Source organism: Xiphophorus hellerii, chromosome 12, assembly GCF_003331165.1.
Source record: "Xiphophorus hellerii strain 12219 chromosome 12, Xiphophorus_hellerii-4.1, whole genome shotgun sequence".
NCBI lineage: Eukaryota > Metazoa > Chordata > Actinopteri > Cyprinodontiformes > Poeciliidae > Xiphophorus > Xiphophorus hellerii.
This window is the reverse complement of record NC_045683.1, coordinates 6,109,042-6,136,600: the sequence shown is the minus strand read 5'-3', so window position 1 is coordinate 6,136,600 and position 27,559 is coordinate 6,109,042. Positions and strand designations below refer to the sequence as shown.

The 27,559-nt window shown below is 38.3% G+C and overlaps 1 protein-coding gene across 1 annotated transcript; it reads left to right on the top strand.

The window, feature by feature from the left end:
• Positions 1–193: 193 nt before the first annotated feature.
• On the top strand, positions 194–27,559 carry cspg4ba (chondroitin sulfate proteoglycan 4ba). The gene is made up of 10 exons (XM_032578567.1): positions 194–584; positions 4,743–4,906; positions 6,363–9,938; positions 10,285–10,758; positions 11,504–11,680; positions 17,980–18,178; positions 18,599–18,730; positions 21,145–21,317; positions 22,077–22,260; positions 23,011–27,559. Exons 1-10 carry the CDS (start codon positions 497–499, stop codon positions 25,065–25,067), a joined length of 7,224 nt encoding a protein of 2,407 aa, XP_032434458.1. The 5' UTR covers positions 194–496; the 3' UTR covers positions 25,068–27,559.

Genomic DNA, 27,559 nt, shown 5'->3' with positions numbered 1-27,559 from the left:
AACATTCTTGATGTTATTGTCTTTTTTTTCATTTCTTGGAAATAATCTGTTTTTTGTGCACAAATATACATAAACATTTTGTACACTTTTGAACAACTATTTAGTTGCACATTTCTTTCAAACGGAGCTATTTTTAATTATAACTGTATAGTCTCATTCTTATTTTTCAGTTTTTATGAATATATTTTTGATCTAAGTATGATTGTGCAAGCTTCTATTTACCTTTAACCTGCGGGTGTTACTCCAGAATTTCTATTCTATACTATTCAGCTTTTATTTTGAAATTTCACGCCTATGTTTCACGCACGAGGCGGAGTTCTGAGAGGGTCGGTTCGCTTCTGCTGAGCTGCGAAAGGGACACACACTCCATTCCGCTCCATTTAAGTGTTTTGTTGGTCATCTGGACGGAACCGAAGCACGAGAGGGTGAACAACATTCGGTAAAAATGTGAATACAAATTCCACTGAAATTAACTGTGTCCAAAGAGACAGTAAACATGGACTCTAATGGGAACAACACCAAGAAGAAGTTGTGGTTCTGCGGTCTCCTTTGGTGGTCGCTCCTGCTCGAACTGTCGTCTGGAGGTAACAATATTCCTACTTTTGGACTTTTCTGTCAATTAAAACAAGGACTAAGTTAAGACACTTGGTGTTACATTTAGGGTCAATGTGTAAAAGTCACTTGGTGTTACATTTAGGGTCAATGTGTAAAATTGTATGTATGTGCTTAAAGTGAAGTTTTACGTGGTTTTTTTTGTTTGTTTGTTTTTTTACTTTAATTGTAAATGCATTACATGAAACTGGCTGTTAAAACTGTAACTTAAGCTTAAAAACAACCAAACATCCTTCAAAACAAAAATGATGACTTTTTTTTAAAGCACAACATAAATAAGCGTGGCTCAGGTTTATCATTACAAAAGATGATTAAATGATTTTTGTTGCTATTGTTTTTTGTCACTGCAAAGGTTCACTGGACTTAAATTGTTGACTTCAGTGTTACCCAACAGGATTAAGTGAAATATGTATGGAGACATGTTGGTGGGGGGTAAGGCTGCAGAGTCATTAGTCCCTTTCCATCATCAGCACAAACTCCACTCTCTTTCTTAATTTGGACATTATGAGGGCTAATAAATGTAGTTTTCCTCTCCTGTAAAACAAACACATTGGCGATTTTTGCATGCATGGATACATACTGTGCAGAAATAGCCTTTCAAATGTAAGCAGAGTCAAAGGATTTCCTAGATTTTGCACTGAGACATCTAAAGGAGAGAGATGTCTTTGTTTCACAATTGAGCATTATTAAATCCATGTAGGCATCCCTTAGCTATTCTCCTTTATTTGAGCCTGACATGTGTCATCTAAATTCAGCTTTCATCCAGGCACTGCCCTCGGGGGATCATCACAAATTATTTCACTTTGTCATTCTTTGAAAATGGCCACAATGGAGATATTTCCCTTCATGTCATTGTCTTTCTGTTTTGCCTTTGCACCATGTACCAAGCCTTTGGTCAAAAGATCTGCATCTCGGGATTTTGACAGTGCATCGGCTTCAGATACAATTCAGTCATGTTGCATCTCCGGTCTGCTGAATAAACGGAATGCACAGGCAGTGACAAGCACTGGTCTACCCCTCAAATTAACTACAGGCCTGTGTTCTCTGAAAAGGTCACAGGCTTTGTTGTTAAGGTAGATGTTTGGGAAGTGTTTCAAAAAATGTCACTGCTGTAAAGAAAGTTGCCCCTGTTGACATGTAGATTACAGGATGGTGCTCCAAACAACCTCCTGTTTGTTCTTTTGAAGGGACATATTAAGGTTGGTGGTTTTTTTTGTCTAATCTGCTATACTCTTTCATTTACATACCTGCCAAAAATTAGACATGCTGCAACACTTCTGTCATATCAAAAAGTCAAAATTATGGGAAGGAATATGGAGGAAAGAGCTTCTGTCATCACCAAATATTTTTGTTTATGCAAATGCAGTTTTAATGGCGACTCCAGAAGACACAATTAAGCATGCATTTCTGCCTCTCTGAATTTAGAGCAAGATATTTTGTTGCCTTCTTCTTGACTAGTTTAATCTTTATTCTGTACATAAAGCCATTCTTATGAAGAAAAATTAAGTACAAATAAAAAAGGACAGACACCCACAGCGGTGGTTACGCTTTACTCATTTTTTTATTATTTTTTGTAATGCCTGCAAGCCTGATATTTGCACATACTTCCAGCTACATTAACCCATCTAAATGAAATCATACCTAAAAAAAACCCCATAAAAAAACAAAACAACGCAAACGTTCTGCTCTTAAGTTATTGTCCTTGTTTGGATCAGTGGTATGGGATACTGCCTTGCAGCAAGAAGATGTGGTATGAAGTGAATGAACCAGCTGGTCAGCTGAGGTCTTTCTCTGTGAAGTGGTGTATGAGGCTTTTCTCCAACTGTCTGTCTCTCAACGTCAAGTTCAGTGTTTTTTAGTTGATTTTGTTTATACTAAATTGTTCTTTGTGCATGTTTGTTTAACTTTTAACAAGTTATTACCTGCTTCTCTTTTAATGCACACATTTTAATGCTCACTTATATGCTAATTGTTTTTAACCACACCACACCAATAAATATTAAACCCTCTATGTATTTCTGAAGTATTTTTGAATAAATCAATGTTATCTTACAGCTTTCTGGTTAGTGCAAAATATATCCTTCCAAACTATCTATGAAGAGGAATACGGGAGGTGACAAAAAGATTAATCTTTTCTAGGACATTTATTTATTGTTAACTTGATTTTTGTACATAGACTTAACCAAAAATATACAGTAATGTACACCAGCTTAATTTATTAGTAGCTTTTAACTGCTTAATTTGCAGAATATTGGACCCTATAATCATTCTTCTCTTTTTAGATCAGCAGTAAACACAGCATTTTCTACATGTCAACACTTGTAGAAAATGCATGAGACAATTCAAGTGTAGAGATGTTCCTGCAGACTTTCAAAGAGAGTGAGATGTAATAGAGATAACAGAAAGGATAAGTATAACAGGAAGGTTGGTCTGCTTTATCCTTTATCAGATTTCAACATCTGAAATTTTAACGATAAACTAATCAATCAGTTTATTTACACCAATATGTGGAATTTAATTTGGAAAAGTTGGCTATGTTTTGGAAATATCAGAGAAAAGTAAGGATCTGTATCCTCTAGGGCAGTGTTTCCCAACCCTGGTCCTCAAGGCACACTCATGGGTGATTAACATGCTTTTGCTGAACTGCAATCATCTCAATCAGGTGTTGCATCTAAAACATGCAGGGTGGTTTGTGTCCTTGAAGACCAGGGTTTAGAAACACTGCCCTAGGGAATACATGCTGGAAAACAATGCAAGCTATGCTAATATGCTCATGTTGGTTTAAAATGTCTGCTTTGTTACGTTGAAAAATAGTGAAATATATTTGATGTTTGTGAAAAAGCATCATCAGCACTTCGATTTGCTTGTCATCTCAGTTTGTACAACAAATTCAAGATTTAGAGATATAACTGGCTTAAATGTCAGTTCCTTTGACTTGCAGATATTGAGATTTTTATAGATCAGATTATATTTTTTATAGATGTAGATTATTTATGCTTATTTTTTTTCTCTTTCCTTTCATGTTGCGTTGGGTCCTGTAATTGACATACCTTTATTTAATCCTTTCCATGACAGATTCAACTGTGCTATGAGATTGAGCTTAGAAACATTGCATGTACCCACACTAAGTTTGTCCAGCCCAGTGATTCTCTCTAACCCATTATAGACTCACCCCCTGGCTTGTAAACTGCAAATGAATGAAAATGTGCAATGGGCGCTTTTCTCCACAGAGGCAGAGATGTTTGTTGACCTTTCAATATGTGTGGTACTCCGCAGCTTGTTAAAAACCGGTGGTGCCTGGGCATGGAGGCACATGAGAATGCTTCAGAGCATGTTTGTGCAGATTACAGAGGGGGGAAAATGGCAGGGAAGTGAGGTAGAAGAAACAGCTGGGTCCGTCTGCCATGCCATTTCTAGAACAAGAGGCCGCAGACAATGTGGGGACGTCAGAGCCTTTTATGTTCCGGTTGATGGTTCCTGTCAGTGCAACGCAGGCCTGAACATGTCTGACTCTCCAAGTCACTTCCACTTCAAGTGTCTCTCCCTTTGTTTCCCGCTATTATGGCATTAAAGTCAAATACCTTAAATATAGCATATGTTGTCCTTACAGCACCAGAGAGCTCATGAACAACTTTCTACTGGAGCTACAAATAAAACTGCAGTTCAGCCTGGAACTGTGTTTCTGACAAAGGTGCTTATTAGTTTAAAGGTAAAACCTCAAACCAGTATTTTAATGCATGTTAATCATAATGGTTGTGCTCAAAAATTAAGCCAAACTGGCCCACCTTGAAGGAAAAACGAAGAAAACTCTCCCATAAAAACAGTTTTTAAATCAGGAAAGCTGTAATATCTGAACAGCCTATGTTGTAACTCTCAGTGAATGTGTCTGATTTGTATTTACAGACTCTGCTTTACTTATAAAGTACTTACCAACAATTATAATTAGCCTGGTTTTATATCTAAAAGTCACAGTGTGGGCTATAATAAGCCCACACTGTTGGACTAGACTTCCTCTCAGTTTGTTGTTGTCACTCCAACTCTACCTTTTTTATATATTTATTGCAATTTTATCTCACTTTTTCTATAATTGTGTATTTATTTAAAAAATCTACCAAATGCGTTTCTTGCAGCTTCCTTCTTTGGGGATGGCTTCATACAGCTTAAGGCAACAGAATCGTCCGACCATAACATTCTCCATGTTCGTTTCCGGACCTCCAGCACAAACGGCCTGATGTTTCTCGCTGCTGGCCAGGCCAACTACTTCTTGCTAGAGCTCCATGCTGGTCGCCTGCAGGTTGGTACAACTGTGACTGCAGTACATCAGCATATGTGTGCATGCATGCCTTTACATTCTGAAATTACATTTCTTTGGGTTTTGCTATAATCAGCACACCCAAACATTGACTACTATAAGCTGTAAATCTCTCTTGTAGAAAAACAAAATTATTTTGCTTTTTGCTCCATCATCACAGTGTCTGCACCACTTTATTTGATCCTTAGCATCATCATTGGAATCTGTTTAAAGTGTAGTAAGGAAAGAAAGTCCATCTATTTGTCTGCATGGCCCTTGAAACATAAGGTGTATATGCAAGTAATTACAATTGTGATATTACTTGATTACATCAACCTGTTCAGAAGCTGCAGGTGGAATTTATTCGTTTTTGCTGAAACCTGGTGCCGTGCATCTCTGCTTTTAAAAAGTTAATGAAATGTTCTACATTTTCTCTGTAAACAAACAATATAAACAGTATTGCACATATTGCAATTGCAGTCACAATTGTGACTTGATGCAGTTAGACTTACTTTAGTAAACAAAAGAAACTCTGGGATTTACCTGACAGTTTTGTGCATTTGACTAAAATATCCTTGAGACTAAGCTCATATTAGTTACATTTTAACTGTTGTGAAAGAATCACACTGACAAATGTGTTGAATTTTTGCACTTCACTGAGCACAAAGGGTGAACTACGCTTCATGGGCTATAAAGTGGTAGTGTTCACCATTTTTCAAGCTTGGGGTCTCACTGTGTGAGTCAGACATGAGTTGCTCCCTGGAAGCTCGTACATGTTTAGCTCCCCAGCAAGCCTTGACAAGCATGTCATCTAAATGCAGCATTATTCTGAGACAGTGTTGTGATGCTCTGTGGTCATAGCCCAGGGCAAATGGATAATGGTCCTCTTCCTGCTCTCAAACCCAGACAGAGTTCACTGTTTTGACAACAGGTGACATCATCAGCAGTCTGAATCCTGCATTTCTTATCCCAGGTGTCACTGTATCTACAGCTTATCTTTTTTCAAACTCTTGCAGTGTGTGATATTATTCTTTATATAAGGATGAGTGTTTTGATATGATAAAATTTAAGAATATAGATGTCATTTTGGATTTGGTAAAGTAAATCCATTTATATCAAATACTAAAGCATCATCTGTTACATATAGATTTGCAGTGCCTTTATATCACTGAAATTCTAATTACAATCTACAATGTATATTAGTGGGACTTGATTTAGACCATTGTAATTAGAAGAAAAAGATGCATTAATCTTTAACTTTGTTTTTTTAAAACACATCTTTCTTTCCTGCTGTTACAGTTGTAACCCATTTTGCACTGAAATCATTTGTCTATTCTTCTACTCAGTTGAAGCTTAGGCAGATTAGCGAAAGGGCTCTGTGTACATCAACTTCAATTCTTGCTCCATGTTTTCAATAGTAGATTAATCATATTATTTAAACATTTTTTGTTTCTTTTAGGTGAGATTGGATCTTGGATCAGGGGAGCAGGTTTTAGAGTCAGAGCGAGGGGTCCAGCTCAACGATTTGGCCTGGCACTCAGTGGAAGTCCACCATGTGCAGCTAAATGTCACACTGACTGTCGACAAAAACTCTCATACAAGTGTAAAGATGCCTGGCTCTCATCACCATCTCCACATTAAAGATGGTCTTTATGTTGGAGGCTCAGGAGGTTTGGACAAAATCTACCTTCCCAGAAACTTAATCGGCTTCCGAGGCTGCTTGGATGAGGTAGTGTTCAATCAACATGACTTGGTGTCATCACTGAGGCCGTACACTGGATACAAAAACATTTATGAAGTCTCTTTAGGCTGCAGTCCCCAGTTCTTTGCTACTGAGGAAGAGCCTATTAGTTTTTTCAGTTCCAGAGCCTATTTATCCCTTCCAACTTGGAATCATCATCATCATCAGGCTGCATTTGAGTGTGTTTTGCACACCTCAGCCAATGAGGGTGTAATCCTCTACAGTTCAGCCAGGGATGGAGGCTTTGTGGCTCTGGAGATACAGGAAGGTTTTCCAGTTGCTGTTGTAGGGAAAAATGGAGTCAAAACCGAACTACATTCTCAAACATCCATCAATGACAGAAAATGGCATTCTCTCAAGTTGCATTTTAGTTCCAGAAACCTTGAGCTAACTGTGGACAAAGAATTGGTGAAGAGTAGCATTAGTTCTCACTCAAAGAGGCTTCATCTTAAAGGTTTTCTTTATGTTGGAGGTATTGATGATGGTACCAGGTTAGAGGTCAGAAAGGTAGGTCTTGCCTCTGTATCAGGAAGGCGTGCCAGAGGAGGTTCCTTCAAAGGATGTTTAAGGAACATTGAAATAAACAGAGTAAAGATGGGTCTCTCTAATGCAGTAGTCACCAAAGATATTTCAGTAGGTTGTGAACCAGAAAAACTGCCAGAGGAATCAACCCATGTTAGTCCTACAATTACACCAAGATCAGTTTTGTATTTTGTAACTCCAACATCATCTCTTCAGATGTCCACCCTTGCAGTTGGTTTGGACAAAAGGTACGGCTTAGATTTTGTGCATTTCAAAAATCTTGTTGTCCAGGAAGGTGGTCGAGCCTCTCTTGACGCCAAACATATCAAGGTATTCCTGGACTTCAAGGCACTTGGCATTCGGCAATCTCAAATTATGTTTAGAATTGAAGAGCAGCCAGTTAGAGGTCAGATAAGACTTGATGTTGATGACGAGCAAGAGGAGAACACCTTTGGCATGTTGGATCTTTGGCATGGAAGAGTGATGTATGTCCATGGAGGTTCTGAGGAGCCAGATGACTTCATCATGTTCTCAATATATTGTAATAGCAGAAAACTGGTTCCCGATTATCTGAAAAGCAGCAAATTATATCGCTACAACATAACTGTGACACCAACTAATGATGCACCTGAATTAAGCCTCCCTGAAGGAAATCTCTTTGTCATATTGGAAAGATCTAAGAAACATCTCACCACAGAGGTTTTGAAAGTAACAGACATAGACAGCAATTACACAGACCTTGTATTCTCAGTACTAGGAAATCTGAATGCTGATGCAGGCTATTTGGAACTAGAGGGCAACCCAGGCAAGGCAGAGACTTCATTTTCATATGTTGACCTAGATGAAATGAGGGTGTATTATGTCCACACGGGTGTGAGAAACTCAAGGATAGCTCTGAGAGTTAGCGATGGAGACAAGGTCAGCAACACTGTGGTTTTAAGGATCATGGCCATAGTGCTGGAGTATGAGATTGCCAACAACACTGGTCTTGAGCTCACTCAAGGAGAAACTGCTATTATTAGTTCAAAGCAGTTGGCCGTGCAAACCAATGCAATGAAACAAACTGTAGACATTCGCTATGATATCATTGAACCACCACAGTTTGGAGAACTCCAGAGACTTCACTCAAGCGGTGAATGGAGGCACACGGAGTCATTCTCGCAAAGACTTCTTGAGAAAGAGCGCCTTAGGTATGTTAGTACCTTTCAAGACATCCAGACCTCAAATATCAGTGATTACTTTAAATGCAAGGTTAATGTGGCTGCAAGAGCAAACACTGAAATAATTTTCCCAATTGCTGTTAAGTGGGTGAGGTATCATTTGGCAAGGAATGTCATGATAAATATGGATAAAGTTAGAAAAGTGACTCTAAGCTCAGAGTGCCTTGTAGCAAGAGCTGATGGTGTCAGCCTCTCAGATGAGGAACTTTATTTTCGGGTCCTCACTACACCAAAGAAAGGAAAACTCCTGCTTGACTCCACAGTCTTGATGAAGAACTCAACCTTTAGCCAAAGGGATCTATCAGATGAAAGAGTCCATTATGAGCTGGTTGACAGACCTTACGAAGACACAATGGACAGATTCAAATTTCAGCTGATCTCCAAACATGCTCAGTCTGAAAATTATGATTTTCAGTTTTCAATCAAAGCCGATATCAACACTGTGTTTATGAAAAATGAAGGCCTCTCGCTTCAGGAGGGAGAGAGCAAACTCATCACCAAAGATGAGCTCTTTGCAGAGACTTTAAGCACAAGGGACATGTTCTACACTGTCATAAGCAGTCCTAAACATGGAAGGCTGGCACGCATTAGTCAGTCAAATTCCAATGCCAGCTATGATAACATCTTGACCTTCAGTAATCAGGATATAATGCAGGAGCGATTAATGTACATCCACGATGATAGTGAAACTACACAAGATGATTTTGCTTTTATAGCCTCTACTAACCAAGGGTTCAAATCTTCCATTTCGGATAACGAAGTTGGCTCCAAAGAAGGAACATTCAACATCACGGTTCAGCTAGTGAATGATGAGAAACCGATTCGAATCATTGATAAAGTTTTCCATGTTGTAAGAAATGGACAGAAGCTACTCACTACAGAGGATTTGCTTTATCACGATAACGACTCTGATTTTGATGACGGCCAGCTGATCTACACCCGGCGTGGAATCCCAATGGGAGACCTTGTGCTGGTCAATGACACGACTCATCGGCTGTTTCAGTTTGCACAGAAGGATTTGGAGGAGAAGCGGGTGTTGTTCATTCACAAAGGTGCTAGTATTGGCAGGTTTGTTCTCTTTGTGTCAGATGGAAAAAATTTCGTGTCAAGTCTCTTAGATGTTAGTGCTCATGACCCTTTCCTGAAGGCTGACAACAACACAGGTCTGTTGGTTCAGAAAGGACAGTCGGTAATGTTTACCACCAACAATTTCAGCATCGTATCAAATATGGATATCCGGGATGACCGGGAGGTCATTATTAAGTTGGAGGAGCCTCCGAGATATGGCAGTATTTATCGTAATAAAACAAAGGTTGAGTCATTCACTCAGTCGGACCTAAAGGATGGGTTAATCTCCTACAGCCACGATGACAGCAAACACCTGGCAGACCATTTCAACTTGACTGTGAAAGCTAAAGTTCTGCAAATTACAGAGAGAGTTAATGTGAAGGTTTATCTTGAAAGTCATCAGAGGCCACCCATCATACAGCATCAGGAGACTTTACTGGTGGAGGAGGGAAAACCAGTAAAGATTGATGAGACTAAACTGGAGGTACGTGGTACGATAACGCACTTTTCTGTCAGAGATTGGAGTTTATCATAACTTTTAATAAATGTTGGTGGTTTCATGTATTTAAAAGTAATGAGAAACATTTTAGTGTTATCTAAGTACTAATACATTTGTCAAATTTTGTCCACCCATCCATTACTTTATCTTTAGCCTATTCTTCTCACCCTACCTGAAAATGTGGGTTTTAATAGCAGTGTAAGAAAAAACATTGAACCCAAAAGGTTTTTGCAGTAACATCGAGTATCATAAAGATTTCAAAGAGAGGTAAATCTTAGTTGGCAATGTGACATTTTAAATCTAACCAGGGAATGTTTTCGGATTGGGACAGGTCACACACGAGGACAACCTGCCATCTGAGATTGTGTTTGCAGTCAAAGTAGCTCCGTCTCATGGCTTTCTCCGGCGCTTTTTCGAAGCCGATGAGCGCTACATCGGAACCAAACAGTCACCTGTCAAGATGTTTACCCAGGATGACATTAACAAAGGGAACATTCAGTATGTTCAGGTGGAGCCAAACAAGGTAAACGACACCTTTGTCCTGGATGCCACCAATGGAATCACCGATGTCAGCAACATCAGGATAAGTGTTGACATCATCCCACTGCTCATTCCTCTACACGTCACCAATTTCACCATTAATGAGGGTGCCTCAAAAGCACTGACAGAGGATGTACTTAAAGTCACCAATAGACACTTTTCTGGATTGAACTTCTTTTATAATTTGACAAAGCCCCCTCTCCATGGTCACATTGAGCACTCTCGACATCCTGGTGTGCCTATAACTACTTTCACCAGGAGACAGGTAAGAAAGGTTACAATGGTGAAAATTTTTTTTTATACTTCTTGAACATTTTCAGATTTTATGTCTCTGCAATAACAGATTTTAATGCATTTCAGAAATAACTTTGATTCTACGTTTAAAGTTATATTTTTAAAATCTTTTGAAAGATCTTTTTGCTAACACTTCACAATTATGCACTACTTTGTGTTGCTCAGTCACATAAAATCCCATTGAAATGCATTGAAGTCTGTGGATACAAAGAGACAAAATGTGAAAAGGCTATCAGTAAGTATCAGTAAGTTTTTGCAGGGCAAAAAATTGGCTAGCAGAAATATTTTACAAAAACTCAATAAGGTTTTTTTTTCTGTCTTTACTATATACCAAAAACATTCTGCTATTTCTTCAAAGTAATTAGACTTCTATTTATTATTGCAGTAATTACTTTCATACCTTGAACTGTGCAGTTCTTATCTTAATGCTTCTATATTTTCAGTCTTGGAAACCTAGCAGTCTTACATAATTAAATTACTTCAGTGAAGAAAGCTGTTGCCCTGGCTTGACATGACCTCCTGCACTAGCTGGAATTTATTCACCTTAATCATTTAAAGTAATAATTATGTGCAAAATAAGTTTCTGAAATGCCTTTTTTTTATTTACAATGTGTCAACTCTTGCCTCTATTTTGATATATGTTAGTCTTTATATTCTGTTTTAAATGACCAGTACTTTACATTTTCCTGGATCATTTCTATTACTTTTTTCCACAGGTGGAACATGAATTTATTTACTATGTCCATGACAGCAGCGAAACCTTAGTTGATAATTTTACGGTGGAAGCCAACGACACAGGCTTGAGGAAGCACAGTGCCGCCCAGACGGTTTACATCGAGCTTACAGCTGTTAATGATGAGTCTCCTGTCATTACCACCAACAGGGTCCTCAGGGTGAGTCTGTAGCTCTATATTTAAACTCTGCACACGTTTTTTCTGCCAGTCGATCTGGCACCACTGTCAAAAGATTTTCATGGGGTCGTTTACTGTAGTTGCCATGTTTGGGTTGTGGAGGAGCAGGCCAAGCGTGCTATGTTTGCTATCTGGGATCCCACTGTTCTGCCAGCCCAGAGCTGATAATGAAAATAAAAGCTGCTGTACATTTAAATCGTTTATTTAATGTCAGTGGTTTGGACAATACCTCTTCATGCTGTATGATAATCCAAATATAAATCCATCAGATTTTATAGGGAGAGCTGGATGGGATACATCTAAAAAAATAATTAAGAGTATTTTGCCTTTTATGACCAGCTTTGCCCCAGTTGCAACAAATTCCTTTGAGGTAATTCAGAATAGAGCCACCCCTGAAATTTCTAACATAAAATTTTATATAAAAGCCAGTTTTTATGTAGTTAGGAAACTCTTACAAGGTTACAGTAGTAGTTTTATTTTATGTTTTTGTGTTTATTTTATTTCATAGTGATTGGGACCTGATTTTTATATGACAATTTTACACTTATAGATATTTTGTTAATGCTAATAAAGGTCACTTTTCAACATATTATGTTTACATTAGGCATTTGGTGAAAATCAAGCTTTTTAGACAAAAATAATATATCAGTGGCCACAAGGTGGCTGTCTGCCACTGTCTGACAATAAACTGTCTGTGCAACAGGAATATGTACCTTACATGCATGATATACAGTATATCTACTTGATGCTGTATATCGCTGTTCACGATTGAGTCTCAATTTTAGTTGAAAGGGCTTTGCCTTGTAATAAAAAAAGAATGATAAGATCGACCTGTAATTTGATAAACTTATGGTATCATCTTTATTTACTGCTGGTACAGATTGTGAAGATAAAGATAATTAAAACTGTCTTTCAACAACGACACATCAAAGCTGTAAAGGTATGGCGGTTTAGACTTGCTCAATTTCAACAAAAATGAATCCAAAAGTCACGTCCTTTGTGCTTATTATGATCTCCTCTCAAGATGTAGCTTGATGAACATCAAACATCCTGCTGTAATTAAGAAGCAATCTTGACCCCAGGAGACTTTTCATACAAACCGATCTCATGTGTCGTTTTTCTTTTAATCTTGTGAGTCATCTTGATGCTGTTTGTCAGTCCTGCTGTGACTTCCTGCTAAAGGTGGGATTACCGGAGGTGTAGTTGCTCCCCTCCAGAGCAACACTTACTCATATGTGAGAAAAGCTTTCTCATGTGGGGGGCTGTTCTGCTGTAGGGCTGTTGCGACAAGTCTGATAGGCAGTTGTACACGTCCTCACTGAAGAAGTCCCTCAAGTTGATAATCTGCATATTAAACCAAGTTTAACAACATTTTACTGTTGGTAATATCTGAGAGTTTGTATGTTTAGAATGTAGTTTATCCCAAAATATCAGCATAACAAGTAAGTACAGACTATGGTAATATCAGATTTTTTTTATCAAATAAATGAACCAGCAAAAATATGTCATTCGCCAGATGTTAATCTGAGGTAGAAAAGCTTAAAATGCAAATATCAGAAAATAACTCCACTTATTTATCTGATACTGAGCCAAAATGCAACAGTTTAAGATTATCTGAAAAAGTGTTTAGCATTCAGTGCCAAGAAAAAAAAACCAAGACCTTTATGTCAAACTCCGGAGAATTCATGATTCAGCATGTTAAATACTGCCAATAACGGAACTCACTAAAAATGAGATGTTTGGCCATAATGCACAGTGTCACTTTTGGTAATATAGGCGAAAACGGTATAAACACACCAAATCAGCTGTCAAGCATGGTGGTGGAGGGATGATGATTTGGGGTATTTTGCAGTCACTACACACCTGGGTGTTTTCTTGACCAAAAATTTCTCGATATGCATAAGTATATTGTAGTCAGTATTATGCAATTTAGTGCCTTGAAATTGGGCGTTTGAGCTGGAAAGCGTGTCACTCGGTGAGACTGTTTAAGAATCCCAGAAATTAAATGATTTCTCAAACATATATGAAAGAAGCAAGGCAAAACTCCAGGTACGTTTTTGATGAGGGAATAACATTATAACATGATGTAAAGGTCATAAAATATTAATTAAACGTAATATTGCCCCTTTAAAAGACAGAAATCCAAGGAAAATCAATCACAACCACTTGTTTTTGATACCTTCTGATTGCGTCTTCCTGTCTGCTGTATCAATTGTATTTGGCATTTTGTAATGATCACCAATCACACTTCATCTGTTGTTGAAGTTTCTCACTTTAACCATCTGTCAGAGATCAGGCAATGCCTTGTCACATCCACAAGCTTCCTGTAAACTTGCTGTTTGCTAGGTGTGAACAATTTGACAGCTGACAGATCAGACTCTTTATATATTGTGTCACACATTGTGATTTGCAAAAGTATTGCACAATGAACTTTTTCAAATTTTGTCATACAAGAAATGGAAACTTCTAGTGTTGTGGCAATTGAGTACTTTGAAAGTGTTGAGTACCACATTTTCATTGTCTTGTCTACAAGACCAAGACTACAACGTAGTGTGAAACTCCTTCCTGCATTCAAATACAACCAATGAAGTTTTGTAAAACTTTAATTTTACTGATGCAACCTGTACCCTTACGTACTTCAGATGAGAGAAATGAGAAAACAAGACGGAGAAACATTTTCCAGTTCCAGTATATGAATGTTTCTCTGACTGTGGAACACACAGACATGTTGCCTCCATACACTGTGTCCGCACCTAATTCTAAGTTGGTTATTTTTTACCTGGATGTATACACTCTTCAGAGTTATCTGGTTTGTCTGTATAACTTGTTACCTGCTTGTCAGATTTAGTGGACAAGTGGCATGTTGGTCTGCAATATGCCACAGGAGCTCCTTTAATGACTAGCTTGCTAATGAAATGAGCTGCTACAGACAGTGTGGTTTTCTTTTTCTTCTGATTGCTTAAAATGAAATTCTGTTAACAGTCTAATGAATAATTGAATTTGTTTTCAGATTTTTCTTAATTACAGGATTCTGGCACTATCACGGCAATTCTTACATATTGTAACCATTGCAGTTCCTTCGTTTCATAGTTTTAATGCAGCCTATGCCATTTTCCTTTAATCATATAAGCTGATATCCTGGCTCCTGTGAAAATGGCATATTGACTTAGTTACAACATTTTTTTCCAGGCCTACATGCTGTTTATATCACCCTGTTGCATTAATTAAGGAAATGACAACCTGTCCAAGCAACAGTAGCTCCTCTGGCTTGAGGTCTACAGGCTTATCCTTCACTGTCAAGGACCTGCATGCTTCAGTAGTTTTGTGCTCTGTGTGTCAGTTACTTCCTCTGTTACTTTGTGGTAACCCAAGGCTCTTTGGTGTGCATGGAAGCAGGAATTTACCTCAGCTTGTCAGCACTCTGAAGTGCCCTGAAAAGTGTTTACAGTCTGTACAGCTATTTTTAGTCTGGGGTGTCCTTGATTTAGGCAGCGTTCAAGTGTTTTTATCATTTTCTTTTTCTTTTTTTTCCCCTTAGGCCGGTGTTGCTCTAATATCTGCATTGTCTTAGTTAGAAATTATTTGTATAGTAATTAAACTGCAGTACATGCTGTGCTTGCAAATGTATTCATGTCCTTTGAACCTTTTCACATTTTATCTTACTTTGACGCCAAATGTCAATGTACTTGTTGGGATTTCATGCAACTGAACAACAGAAAGCAGTGTCTAATGATGAACTGGAAGTAAAAGGATACTGGAGAAGATGCAGAGATTCACTTTATGGAAGAGTAGTAAGAAGTAAGACATGGTTGGATAAAGGTAGATCCAATGGGGCACAGCAAACATGATCTTGTCAGATAAAACCAAAATTTGACTTTTTCTCCAAAATGTCAAATGCCGTGTATGATCACACCATCCCCATGCTGAAAGCACTTTGAACTGCCTTGTTGCTGAAATGCACTATACACAGAAACTTGCCTTGAAAGAAAGTGCTGGCAACATTATGCTGGGTGCTTTTTAGTAGGTCAGAGTTGATAGGAAGATAGATGGAGTTAAACACAAAATATTACTTAAAAATGTGTGTTTATAGGCTCTCTTCATAAAAAAGCTATTTTTCAAGAAAAATTGGAAATTATTTAAGTATCTCAATGACTAAAGACATATCCAGATTGCTTCCTGCTGTAGTAATAGAAAAATGCTATTCTGCAAAATATTGACCAAGATAGTTATTAGTAAAAGATTTTGAAAGCTTTTTATGATTTTCTCCCACTTCAGAAATCTGATTTTGTGATGATCTTTCCAATAAGATCAGAGAGCTGAAAGGCAATAAATAGTTTTGTGATGCAGCATAACTTGCAGGGATCACATGTCTAAAGAAAGAAGGAAAAAACTCTTGAAACATCTTTGAATCCAAACTCACTTTGTCATTTACTGCCTTACAAAATAAAAACAACCAGGTAGTGTTTCTAAAATGAGTAGGGCTTACATTTCATCTGTACCATTTATTTGTGCATTACTACGAGACATAATCTTTCTATACCATAAATGAATTGACTTTGCATTTTCTATGAGCGACCTGTTCAGGATGAACCAATACTTTTACCCGACTGCTAGAGGTAGGCGCCAGCCACATCAAACCCTACGAGATTATTTATAGATGGATGGGTGTTACGGCCCCTGGCCTCCTGAGGTTGTGCAGGCTCAATGTGGTAAGTGCTTAACAAGCCAATAAAAAGAAACTAGGTGTCTTAAAGCGTCGATGATCTTCAACATTTGCAGGAAGCTCACACTGGAGTAAAGTTAAACAGTCATGCCACCCCCAACCTGCACTCAAACTTAATGGTGTTTGTGCTCGAGTTGCAGTCAGAACTCCACTAAAAGTGGATGAGCTGAACAATGCTGATGGTCTAGGAACAAATGATCCCATCTGTTCTAGTCCTTCTCTTACTCCTGTCAATGCTAACACTGTGGCAATAAATATTTATCCCACACCAAAAACAAAACGTGAGCAGCATTCTCTTTGTCACACACCAGTACTAGCTGCACCTGATCTGACCCGATCTTTCAAGCTGGAGGTGGATGCCAGCACAGTTGGAGCTGGTGCAGAGTTAATTGTTAATTGTTAATTAAGTGCAGTGTTTAGATCATCCTGTTTGCTATTTCTCCCGCAAGTTTAACAAACATCAACTAAACTATTCCACCATTGAAAAAGAAACCTTGGCTCTGTTGTTGGCTCTTCAGCACTTCCATGTTTACCTTGGTTCTGGTAGTTTGCCGATTGATGTATTCACTGATCATAATCCACTAGTATTTCTTTCACATATGTACAACCACAATCAGGGCCTTATGCGGTGGGCATTACTATTGCAAGAATACCATCTGAACATCCGACATAAGAAAGGAACAGAAAATGTTCTCGCAGATGGTCTTTCCAGGATGTGAGTATGCTTCTTTTGTTTTGTGCGATACTCAGGATTTACAAAACTCGGTTTTGTAATTTAAGGGGGGAGTGTTACGGCCCCTGGCCTCTTGAGGCTGTGCAGGCTCCTTTTTGTTATGCAGGTTCAGCTGTGAGGGCACACCTTCCTGATTGGCTGCCTGGAGGCTGCAGGAAAGCCACCACCCCATTGGACTAACAGAGAATTTTAAGCCAATCAGACATTGATGAGCCTCACCTGCACCCTATAAAAGGCTCCTGAAATCACAGGGGGGCAGCTAGTAGGAAGAGGTTTTGTTAAGCTGTCCTCCACCTTTGGTGTTTACAACTGCTTTTTGCAGTTTGAACTATTTTGTTCTTGCTTGTTCTGCCAAGTAGTTTGAATCTGCTTTAGATTGACTTTATACAAGCTAGAAGCTTGTGTTTGGGAGGTTTGGTGCTTCCTTTGTGTCCTTACTTTTGGGTTGTTTTGAGTTTACTTTAGGCTGACTTGTTTGAACATTTGTAATTTAATTTGCACTTAACCATTCTTTAATTTGTTAGCCCTTTTGTTTTAATTGGGTTAAGTTGTATTGTGTTTTGGTTTTGTGAAACCATCTCTTGTAATAAAAACCTTTACATTCCACTTATTTTCTCTGAACACATCTTTATGTTGCTGCCCCTGAATTCCTAGACCTTGGGGGCGTAACAACGGGTGAATTTCCAATTAGCTAATTTTAGTTCAGCTTTATCCCCTCTTAAGAACCAAATACAGTTGTAAATAACAGTAGTTAAAGCATATAGGGCATAATGAGTCACATGAAATGAAACTTTCCAAGTAATATGACACTGTTTATCTCTCCAGGTGTGGGTGTCATCAATCACAGAAATCAGACCAGAGGATCTTAGAGCCGAGGATCTTGATACACCAGCAGATGAGCTACAATTCATGGTCACCCCACCCAGCAATGGACACCTGGCCCTTAAAAGCAACCCCATGAAAGCAGCGTTGAACTTCACACAGGCCCACATAGAGCAGGGGCAGCTGCTGTTTGTCCACAAAGGTAAAGTGATTTAATAGACACAGAAGAATTTCTTTAATTTTGTTTTGTCTCCCATCTGCACAGTATTTCTCACTGTGCAGTTGTGAGTCAGTCCAAAAACTGATTTCTGAGTTTATTCTGTTCCTTTTACCTCCACTAGAGGGTGCTCTTGGAAGGTCTGATTTGGTTTTCACTCATGTCATATCAGGGGCAGCTCATCTAAATCATCAGCAGTTTTTGTCATCATGTTTATAGTGACTCCTGTTTTGATGTAACTTCTTACGTTTTGCTTACTTGTAAATGCAGAGAAATTTGAAACCTGCATTATACATCACACTCATGCAATAATGTTTTAAGGGTTTTGTTTGGGGATTTAAAAAGATATTCTTGTTTTTTATTGACAGCCTTTGACTTTAATTGATGTTTTGATGTCTTTTCTAGGAGCCATGTCTGGGGGATTTAACTTCCAAGTCAATGATGGTGTGAATTTTACTCCCAGGCAGATCTTCAGCATCACCGCCAAAGCTTTAGTTGTGAATTTGGAGAAAAACCGCCCACTCAAGGTGTTTCCTGGTAAGCATAGCCCCTGACTACAGCAAAATCAGCAAATTGCCTTTTCTGCTTCTCCTGTACAATGACCTCACTAATAATAAAAAAAGTGTTTTCATAAAGTGAGTGAGCAGCTATTACATTGGCTGCAATGATTTAAAGCATCATTTAATTAACAAGGCTCTCATAATTAAAGCACTCATGGGAATACTTTATTGATACTATGATTACTTAGATTAAAGAGACAGGTGTTGCAAAATTAATCTTTATGGCACAACAGAAAAAACTGTTTTAGGCTTATGCAGTTATACAGCTGGTATATTTGTCAAAAGAAATATTCTAAATTCAAAACTTATTTAATTTTTTTCAGTCCACTCCAATTATTTCCTAGTTATAATACAATCAAATTAAGTTTATAATCTAAATTAATCAACAATTTTAAAAGGACACCCAGCTGTTTGCAGTGAGTTGACCTTCCAAACAGTGGAAGTTTGTTTGTTTAACTTTACAACAGTCCCTCATACTAAAATATCATGTGGTGAGAGTAGAAAGGAATAATTTTCTCTCAACAGGAAGAAACATATCCAGGCTCATTATGAGCTATATAATCAGATTCAGATTCACTTACATATTGTCCAAATTAAATAAAATGTGCACTCTGCCTCAACAAGAAAGGCAAAACAAATTATGCTTGTCATTTACAATTGAAACATATGTGTAGATTTGACACTTTTGATCTCTAGTTAGCTTTTCTTTTAAACTACGACACTGTTGTGTGTTCAGTCCGCCCTGCTGCCGTGCTTTTCAGATTTCTTTTGGTTTAATAATTCAGCGCCTTTCCAAGAGCAGGGTCATTAAATCATTAAATGGGTGTAGTCTGTGTCTGCAAACGCTTTTCATAGTTTTCCATAGGTTTTCACTACTTCTCTTTGTGAATTAGAAATAACTGATATTGTTGTGTGGGTGCAGCAAACAGCCAGCTGGCACGCTCTACTGAGCCTCTCAGCCACAGGGTGAGTGGGTACTTAAATAAAACTGTGCCACTGTCTGTTCCAGGCAGCCATGTTGGTGCTTTGTGCCAAGCAGGACAGACGGGGGAAGCTAGGATGGCAGCTTTGGCTTACAATTAGGGGTTGTTTTTTTTTTTTTTCTTTAAAGTAGAGAGTGGCGACGTAAAGCCCTTTCACACTGCAGTGGGAAAATGAATGTTTTTCCCCCTTTTTCTCACAAACATCTAGACTGTCTGGGGGATTTCTGTCAAAGTTGAGAGAGGAAACACTGCTTTCTAATCAACTGCATGTGTCTCTTTTGAGTTCACTAAAAAAGTCATGCAAAAATCATGTTTAATATGAGTAAGATAAAAATTGTGGAATATAGTCAGGACAAGTAGGTTATCTAGCTCTGTTATCTGGAATCTACCGTACATGTTGTTAAGATTCATATACTGCAAAATTATTTTCCTGTAGCGTGAGTATAAAAGAGGGATTTTTATTTTAGTATGAAACCATTTCTCTCCCTCTTTCTCCAAGGTAGACATTTCCCTTGGGAAATGAAAATGGTGGGAGCGCAGCTTACAAGTGAGGAATGAATTTCCTCTATATTTCCCTGCCTTCCATTATTTATCAGCAGTCATTTTTCAAAGCCCTCAAAATATTCTGAGGAATCTGCACTGCAAAAAGAAATAAAAAATCTTGCTAGATATTTTTGTCTAGTTTCTAGTGTAAAAATCTTTGTACATTTGACATAAGACAAATCTAACTTATAAGTAACTTATTCAGCAAGATAGGAGCTTGCTTTATGTCAAGAATTCCTTGATATTAATCAAAAGAAGTAGTGGTTCCACTGGCAGACTATTTTCATTATAACAAGACATCTTTCCCATGTTACAAGTGAAATAATCTACTAATTGAACAAGTACCTTTTCATCAATATTAAAAAGTTATTGATTTAAAACAATCTCCTATATATTACTGAAAAGTTACTTGTAAGTTAGTTTTGTCTTATTTCAGGTGTATGAAGATATTTGCACAAGTAACTAGGCCCAAAATGCTTGGTATACAATCCTTGGTATGCAGTGTATACAATTTATTTTGGAATAAACCTCCTTGATTAGTCCTGGCTGTTTTTGTTGATGTCTCAACAAAAACAACCACCCCCACCCCCACCCCCCTGCCCCCAAGCGGTATTTGTGTCTGTGAGGAGCTTTTAATGTGTTGTTAGGAGTTTATGCAACACCCCACTCTTTCGTTGGACATGGTGTTGTAAAACGTCTCTGGTGTCTGCGTGGCAGCTTTAATTTAACACATCAAAAGGCGGTTGTCACGCTATCCCAGGCTTTGTTTTTAAGAGTTTAAAATGTTGTGCATCACAAAGGAGGAATAACACAAGATAAAACTGCCTTGAATGGTTCAACCCTACCTATTAAAAATTCTCTCCAGGATCTTCCAGCCCGATCACCAATGATGATTTACAGGCTGTGACCAATGACATTGGAAGCACCTCTAACCGCACCATTATGTTCAATGTGATTCGCCATCCTAAACTGGGACGCTTGGTGAAGAGGCAGCTTGATAACTCTACTGTAGAGATCTCAACTTTTACACAAGATATGGTAAGTGCACACAAGGTCACATAAAAACTGTGTCTTATTTTAAAACATGTGCGCCACTGAAATAGAAATCAAGGGTGTGTGTGTGAGAGAGATTTTTTTATTAGGCTTCCTCCATTTATGTGGAAGGCTATGCCAGATTTCCACTGTTCTGCATGAATAATGCATGTCCTCCATCCATGTTGAAGATACTGACTCTCCATTTTTTTGCTGAATGAGTCATGGCAAACCTTTATGCTTTGATTTATTATGGATTTTGATCTGACATAATTAAAGTCAAGGTGATTGTTCTGTATTCACTGCAGAACAAAGAATATTTAAATTATTAATTAGATCTGAACCATTAGATCTTAATCTGTGGAGAAACTGCTGAGCAATTCAATCCCATAGACTCAACTTATACAGGTGCATCTCACCAAACCAGAACATGGAAAATGATTTATTTTACTGATTCAAGTTATAAAGTAAAAGTTCAGTTTTTCATTAATTTAAGTTTTGAGAAAAAAACCCACAAAAATATTACATCATAACATTAATTTCATACATCAGCAAGGATACGCCACGAAAAGTCACAGCCAAAGAAGCCATTAATATCCAAGCTTATGGAAAGTTAAGTGGAAGGAAACGGTGATACCTTCCACGTAATCTCAATGATCATTATTGGGATTACCTCATATGTCTGAATCACTCAAACTTTTATTACTCTGAGCGCTTTTCCACTTTGTGGACCACTGTAGTAACTGAAATATTTCTGTATTGCAGGTGAACAGAAAGGAAGTCATCTACATTCAAACACCCATTGAGTCAGTGGGCTGGGAAGCTATGGATTCAATTACTTTTTCTGTATCATCACCGCCTGCCTCTATAGATGGTCAGACTTTCAAAATAGACATCTCCTATGAAAATACAGGACCTGAACACAATACAGTACTCCTCAAAAACACAGGTATGAACTATATTTTCAGTTCATTCGCTGCTGTATTTGCTTGCACCTCATTAGGTCTGCATTTTGCTTTACATTTGGTCAATAGTTTTACATACTGATCTTTCACATTTCATTTGGACTCTATCTCCTCTATTGAAAGTAATCTTCTGTCTAGTCCTCAACCATGATAGCAGGGTTTGTAGTGTATGCCTAAAGCAGTGGTAAAATAAGTATCAGACCTAAAACACTGTCTGTAGCAGATAAACTTAACAGTTTTCCCTGTAACAACCACATTACAAACCTAAAAGTGTGTCTGTGTTTTTTGCATATCTACCTAATGAACCAAAACAAAGGTGTGCACAATTATAAAATGGAAGAAGCACACAATTTTCAAACTTCTTTATAAATAAAAATCAGAAAAATATGTTGGATATTTTTATTTAGCCTTAAGTCAATTTTTTAATAAAAAAAATGAAAACAATGTATCTTGGCTTAGTTTGCCAAGGTTGGGATGAAAAAGGAAGCTACCTTCTTGCAGATGTAGGGAGTAGTCTGGCAGCAGCATTTTAATAAAGCTGTAAAACATTTATTGAAGTCAATGAAAGAAAACAAAAACATTTCTCTAAAAGCAGTCATGTTCAGTACTGAAAGGCATGACAAAGCAGCATGTTTGTGAAAGATCGCAAAAATGACAGAAAGGAAGAATGGAAACTGCATAATATTATACATGCAAATATTGCAGCTAGATTTACTTTGTTTATTTTGTGGTAGGTGCTGAGGTGGCAGAAGGGGAGAGTGTTGTCATAGATGAATTCAAGCTGGATGCCTCCAACCTGATGTCAAAGCTGTCCTCGCCGCAGCGGAGCTCCCATGAGGTCTGGTTTCAGGTGACTGATCTTCCCCAACATGGTGTTATCGTGGTAGGTGAGAGAAATCTCACCAAAGAGAAACCAAACTTCTCCCAGTTCATCGTCACCAAATACGGCATCATTTACAGCCATGACAACTCTGAGACGACTCGTGATTCTTTTGTGTTCAGTGCTTGGCTGAACCCAAAAGGCAGGACTGCCCAACGGCCTGAAGATGAGAAGGATGTTGTTGTTGAGCGTTTTAACATCACAGTCAGGCCTGTGAACGATCAACCACCTGTGCTAAAAACTAAAACTCCAGGTCTAAAAGTGGTACAGGGAGACAAGGTAGCTATCGGGCCTGAGGATCTCAGAGTCGAAGACTTGGATGATGCTCCAGAGGATATTACATTCTCTGTTATTAGCAAACCAAGCAACGGTTACATAGCTCTGCAAGGAGGTTTGAATGAGTCAGTAGTTTCCTTCACTCAAGCTCAAATCAACAGCAGAAGTGTGTATTTTATCCATGATGGAAGCTCTGCCTCAGGTGTGTTTTACTTCAGTGTTACAGACGGACATCACAAACCGGTATATAAACTTTTTAACATAGATGTGTCAGAGATTACCGTCACTCTACTCAATTACACTGGATTGTCACTGCAACAAGGGAGGACTGTAGTACCTCTAACCCAGGACAACCTTGCAGCAGAGACAAATGGCAAAAGCGCTACCATTCGCTACATGATTACAAAACCTCCCACCTTTGGCAAAATTCTGAAAGAAAATCAGGAAGTTGCACATTTTACACAAGAGGATCTTCGGACTGGAAGCTTGGCCTATCACATGATCTCGCTGTCCTCTACAGAGGACAGCTTTGAGTTTACTGTCTTCACTTCTGAGGCAAATCTTACCGGTCAAGTCCTTAATGTGACAGTCAGACCTCTGATCCATGTTGGCCAAGGATTGAAAATTCCCAATGGGATCACTGTCAGGCTCAACACTAGCTTTTTTAATGCCTCTGAACTGGCTGCTGTAAGTGACAATGACCCTGTCTTTGACATTTTGTGCCATCCCAAGTACGGAAAGGTGCTTCAGACAAGTTCTAAAAGGTCCAGGAAGTTTGTCCCAGCTGCATCCTTCACATTTCAGGAAGTGGTGCAGCAGAAAGTTGCATTGGAGCTGAATGCCAACATGACTGGAGTAGAGGAGCTGAATGATTCCCTTGTTTTTGTGCTGAAGGCTGATAATGTCCAACCTGCTAAAGGGGAATTCCACTTTACAGTAGTCCCATATGACCCAGCTGTTTTTCCAACCACAAAAAGCCCAGTCCTGACCACGTCACCCAGTCCTCAGACACCAATCAAGATTTCTAGGAATGGAACCGTCTCCCCAGTCCCATCTACAGTTCTCCATTCCACCCACCAACCAAGCAAAAATCAGCAAAAATTCAGGGACCGTAACCGCTGGGGGAACTCGAACGGAACTAGTTTTTTCAGCACAACACTTGGGAAGCCGCCTCGAACGGAGGAGTTTCCCTTTAGGAACACACCGGTCCGTGTGGAGTCCTACCCTCAGAAAACCTCCAACCCACTCCTCATCATCCTGCCACTTCTGGCCCTCCTGCTGCTCATAATCATCTTTGTAGTTGTGGTCGTCTATTTTCGACACCACAGACAAACGAAGCAGAACACCTCTTCACCTCAGGGGAATCCTCCCACTGTTTCACCCAGCAGTGAATCCCACAACGACCTAACCCAGAGGAGCACCACAGTTCCCACTGTTACTGTCACTCCTTTAAGTCCCTCCTACCCTTCCAGCCCTGTGCTTAGTAGGTTTTTGCCACCGAACCAGGCTTCCCCTTATGACACAGCTCACTCAAATGTACTCGTCAGTTCTTGGAGTAACGGTTCTCTAGAACCAACTTCCCAAATTATTCACACCGTCACCCCAACTTTGCAGAAGAATCAGTACTGGGTATGAAGACAGTGATTGATGCAAGATAATGTTGCTACATGTTTATGTAGTGAATGAATGGTACAATTGATCACTTACTGTTGCAGTTACTTGCTATAGATATTTGGAGCTGTTTTGACCCATTGTGTGCTTTGTTCCATTAAATGGAGAACTGTATGTTACTATCTATCAGTTTAACTCTCATGAGCTCCCTTTCTGGAAGGCAGCAGCTGCTGAAAGAGGAAAGAAACAGCTTTTATAAAGTGTTTCTTTTTTTGTTTAACAGGTCTTTTATAGTTAGAAACCTGCTAATGTTCATGGCAGAGAAAGTTTTCCCAAAATAATAAGTCACCAGCAATCTTTAGGCAAGACGTCAGTATTGTCTGAAGACTTGTCTATACACGTTAGTGCCAAGGTTTTGCTGTGCAAACACTACTGAAGTGAGCAGCTGGCTTTAGAAGAAAATGAGATGTTCCCATTTTATTGATGGATGCTAAATCATGACCTTAAAGATTACCCTGTGCCCAGGACTGCTTGTGCATGGATGTGGCAAATTTTGGGGAAATAATCCCCAAAATAATCCCCAGGTGCAGCACATTTGACACTTATTGGCGCTTCGGTTTGAGAAGTGTATAAATAGCATAATCTGATACTATTAACATTTAGACCAATGCACCATTTTATTAAAACACCTTTTAAAAGTCAGGGGGAGGACCTTGCATCAGGAAAAGCTTGTGTTCAGCAGTCATCAGTGGGACAATTACTGGTACGTCCAACAGTTCCTTTAAGATGAATTTTGTGATAGCTTTTTCAGATTGTTCCTCTTTAAATTTAATTAGAAACTTCCTATTAATCTTGCTTCCCTGGTGTAAAAATATGACATGACAGAGACTTATCTCATTTAGAAACTGGCTATTATGTCTTACCATCGCAGACATTGAGGAAGTTAATAAGAGATCTCAAAAGCTCACTTAAAGTGGCAACTTGGGAACTGTGTGCTCCGATCAAATAAGACTTAAAACTGACCTTAACATCTGGCATAAAACGCAGGATCATATGTGGGAAGCACCTCATCTCTATGAAGCATGGTGGAAAACCTGTGATGCTGTGGTGCTCTTTTTTTCCAAGTAGTTTAAAAATCAGCATTGCAACATGAACTCTTTAGTACATTTTTTTTTTTTTTAAATAAAGGCTGTGCCCTAGTGAATAAAACTGAAAATAGATCATTTTTGAGCGTTTAAGCTGGAACCAGTTTATTCAGAACATGAAAAAATCAACACAGGAAAAGTTCAAACTTAAAGAAAATCTGGGATGATTTGAAAAGAATCCAGATCCTTCACGATATGCTCCAACCTTTATTAAGTTATTTTGTGCACTTGGTGAAAGAGGGTTTGTATAAAATAATACCATCAACATAACAGTTGATTTTGTAAAATGTTTATTAAAGTGAGATTAAATAAATTAAATTAAGAGTTTAACTTTTCTAACTTTCACAGTGTAGGATCAGGCTGTTGCAATAAAAGAAGAGTTTATTATAAGCCCATTTACCCATTTTTACCAGAGGTGCCGATAAGTAAGGACAACATTGTACATTGAATGAAACAGATTTCAGTGTTTTTCTTCAGTTTAGTCACTCACTGAAAACCTACATGTACCTTTTCTTTATGTCGGGAAGAAATGAGACATTTATGGATTTAAATATTAGAGAGGGAGATTAGCATGATAACAACTGTGAATTACTGAAGCTGGCATAAAATGTATGGTCAAAATATTTCAATCGATTGTTTAGATTTATATCATTTCTATGCATTATACAAGTATATAAAAGTATAGTTTATTTTGTTATCTCAGGAATTTTTTTAACACAAAGTGTGCGCTACATTTATCAAACGCAGCATGTAGTCAGTAATCATTGAAGCCTACATAACATAATTGGCAGGTTTTTGCAGGTTCTTTAACTTAAGTATGCCCATTAATGTGGTTTTACACAGTTTTTACCTCTTTCTAAAGCATTTAGGCACTGACCATATCCTGCAGATTTAACCTCATAGCACTATATTCCTATTTAAAAATAAATATCAAAGTATGATCCACAACTGGTACATAATCTTTACATGTGGGGTTTTATTTTTCTGTTATAGAAAAGGATGTTTTATTTAAATGAACAAAACTACTGAAACGTCTTGGCTAGAGAAAGCGGAAAGAAGCTTTTGATGACTGAAAGGAGCTCTTGTTTCATCTTATTTTATTAAAGTCAGGATAAATTGTCAAGTCATGAACGTTCTTTTCTGCGGATGAACTCTGACCGCTGTAAACAAGCGGTACTGCTGTGATCTGCTCTAAGGTGAATTGTGAATTTTTGGGGAAAAGAAACCACTGCAAGTATATTAGTCGTGAAATAATTTTGTACTGAAAAGAATCACTTGTGTCCCAGTCTAATCTAAGTGTTAAATTTTAATTTGTAACAGAAGTGTTGTATTTATTTATACTGTATTTTTTAATAAATCACTTTAAAAATC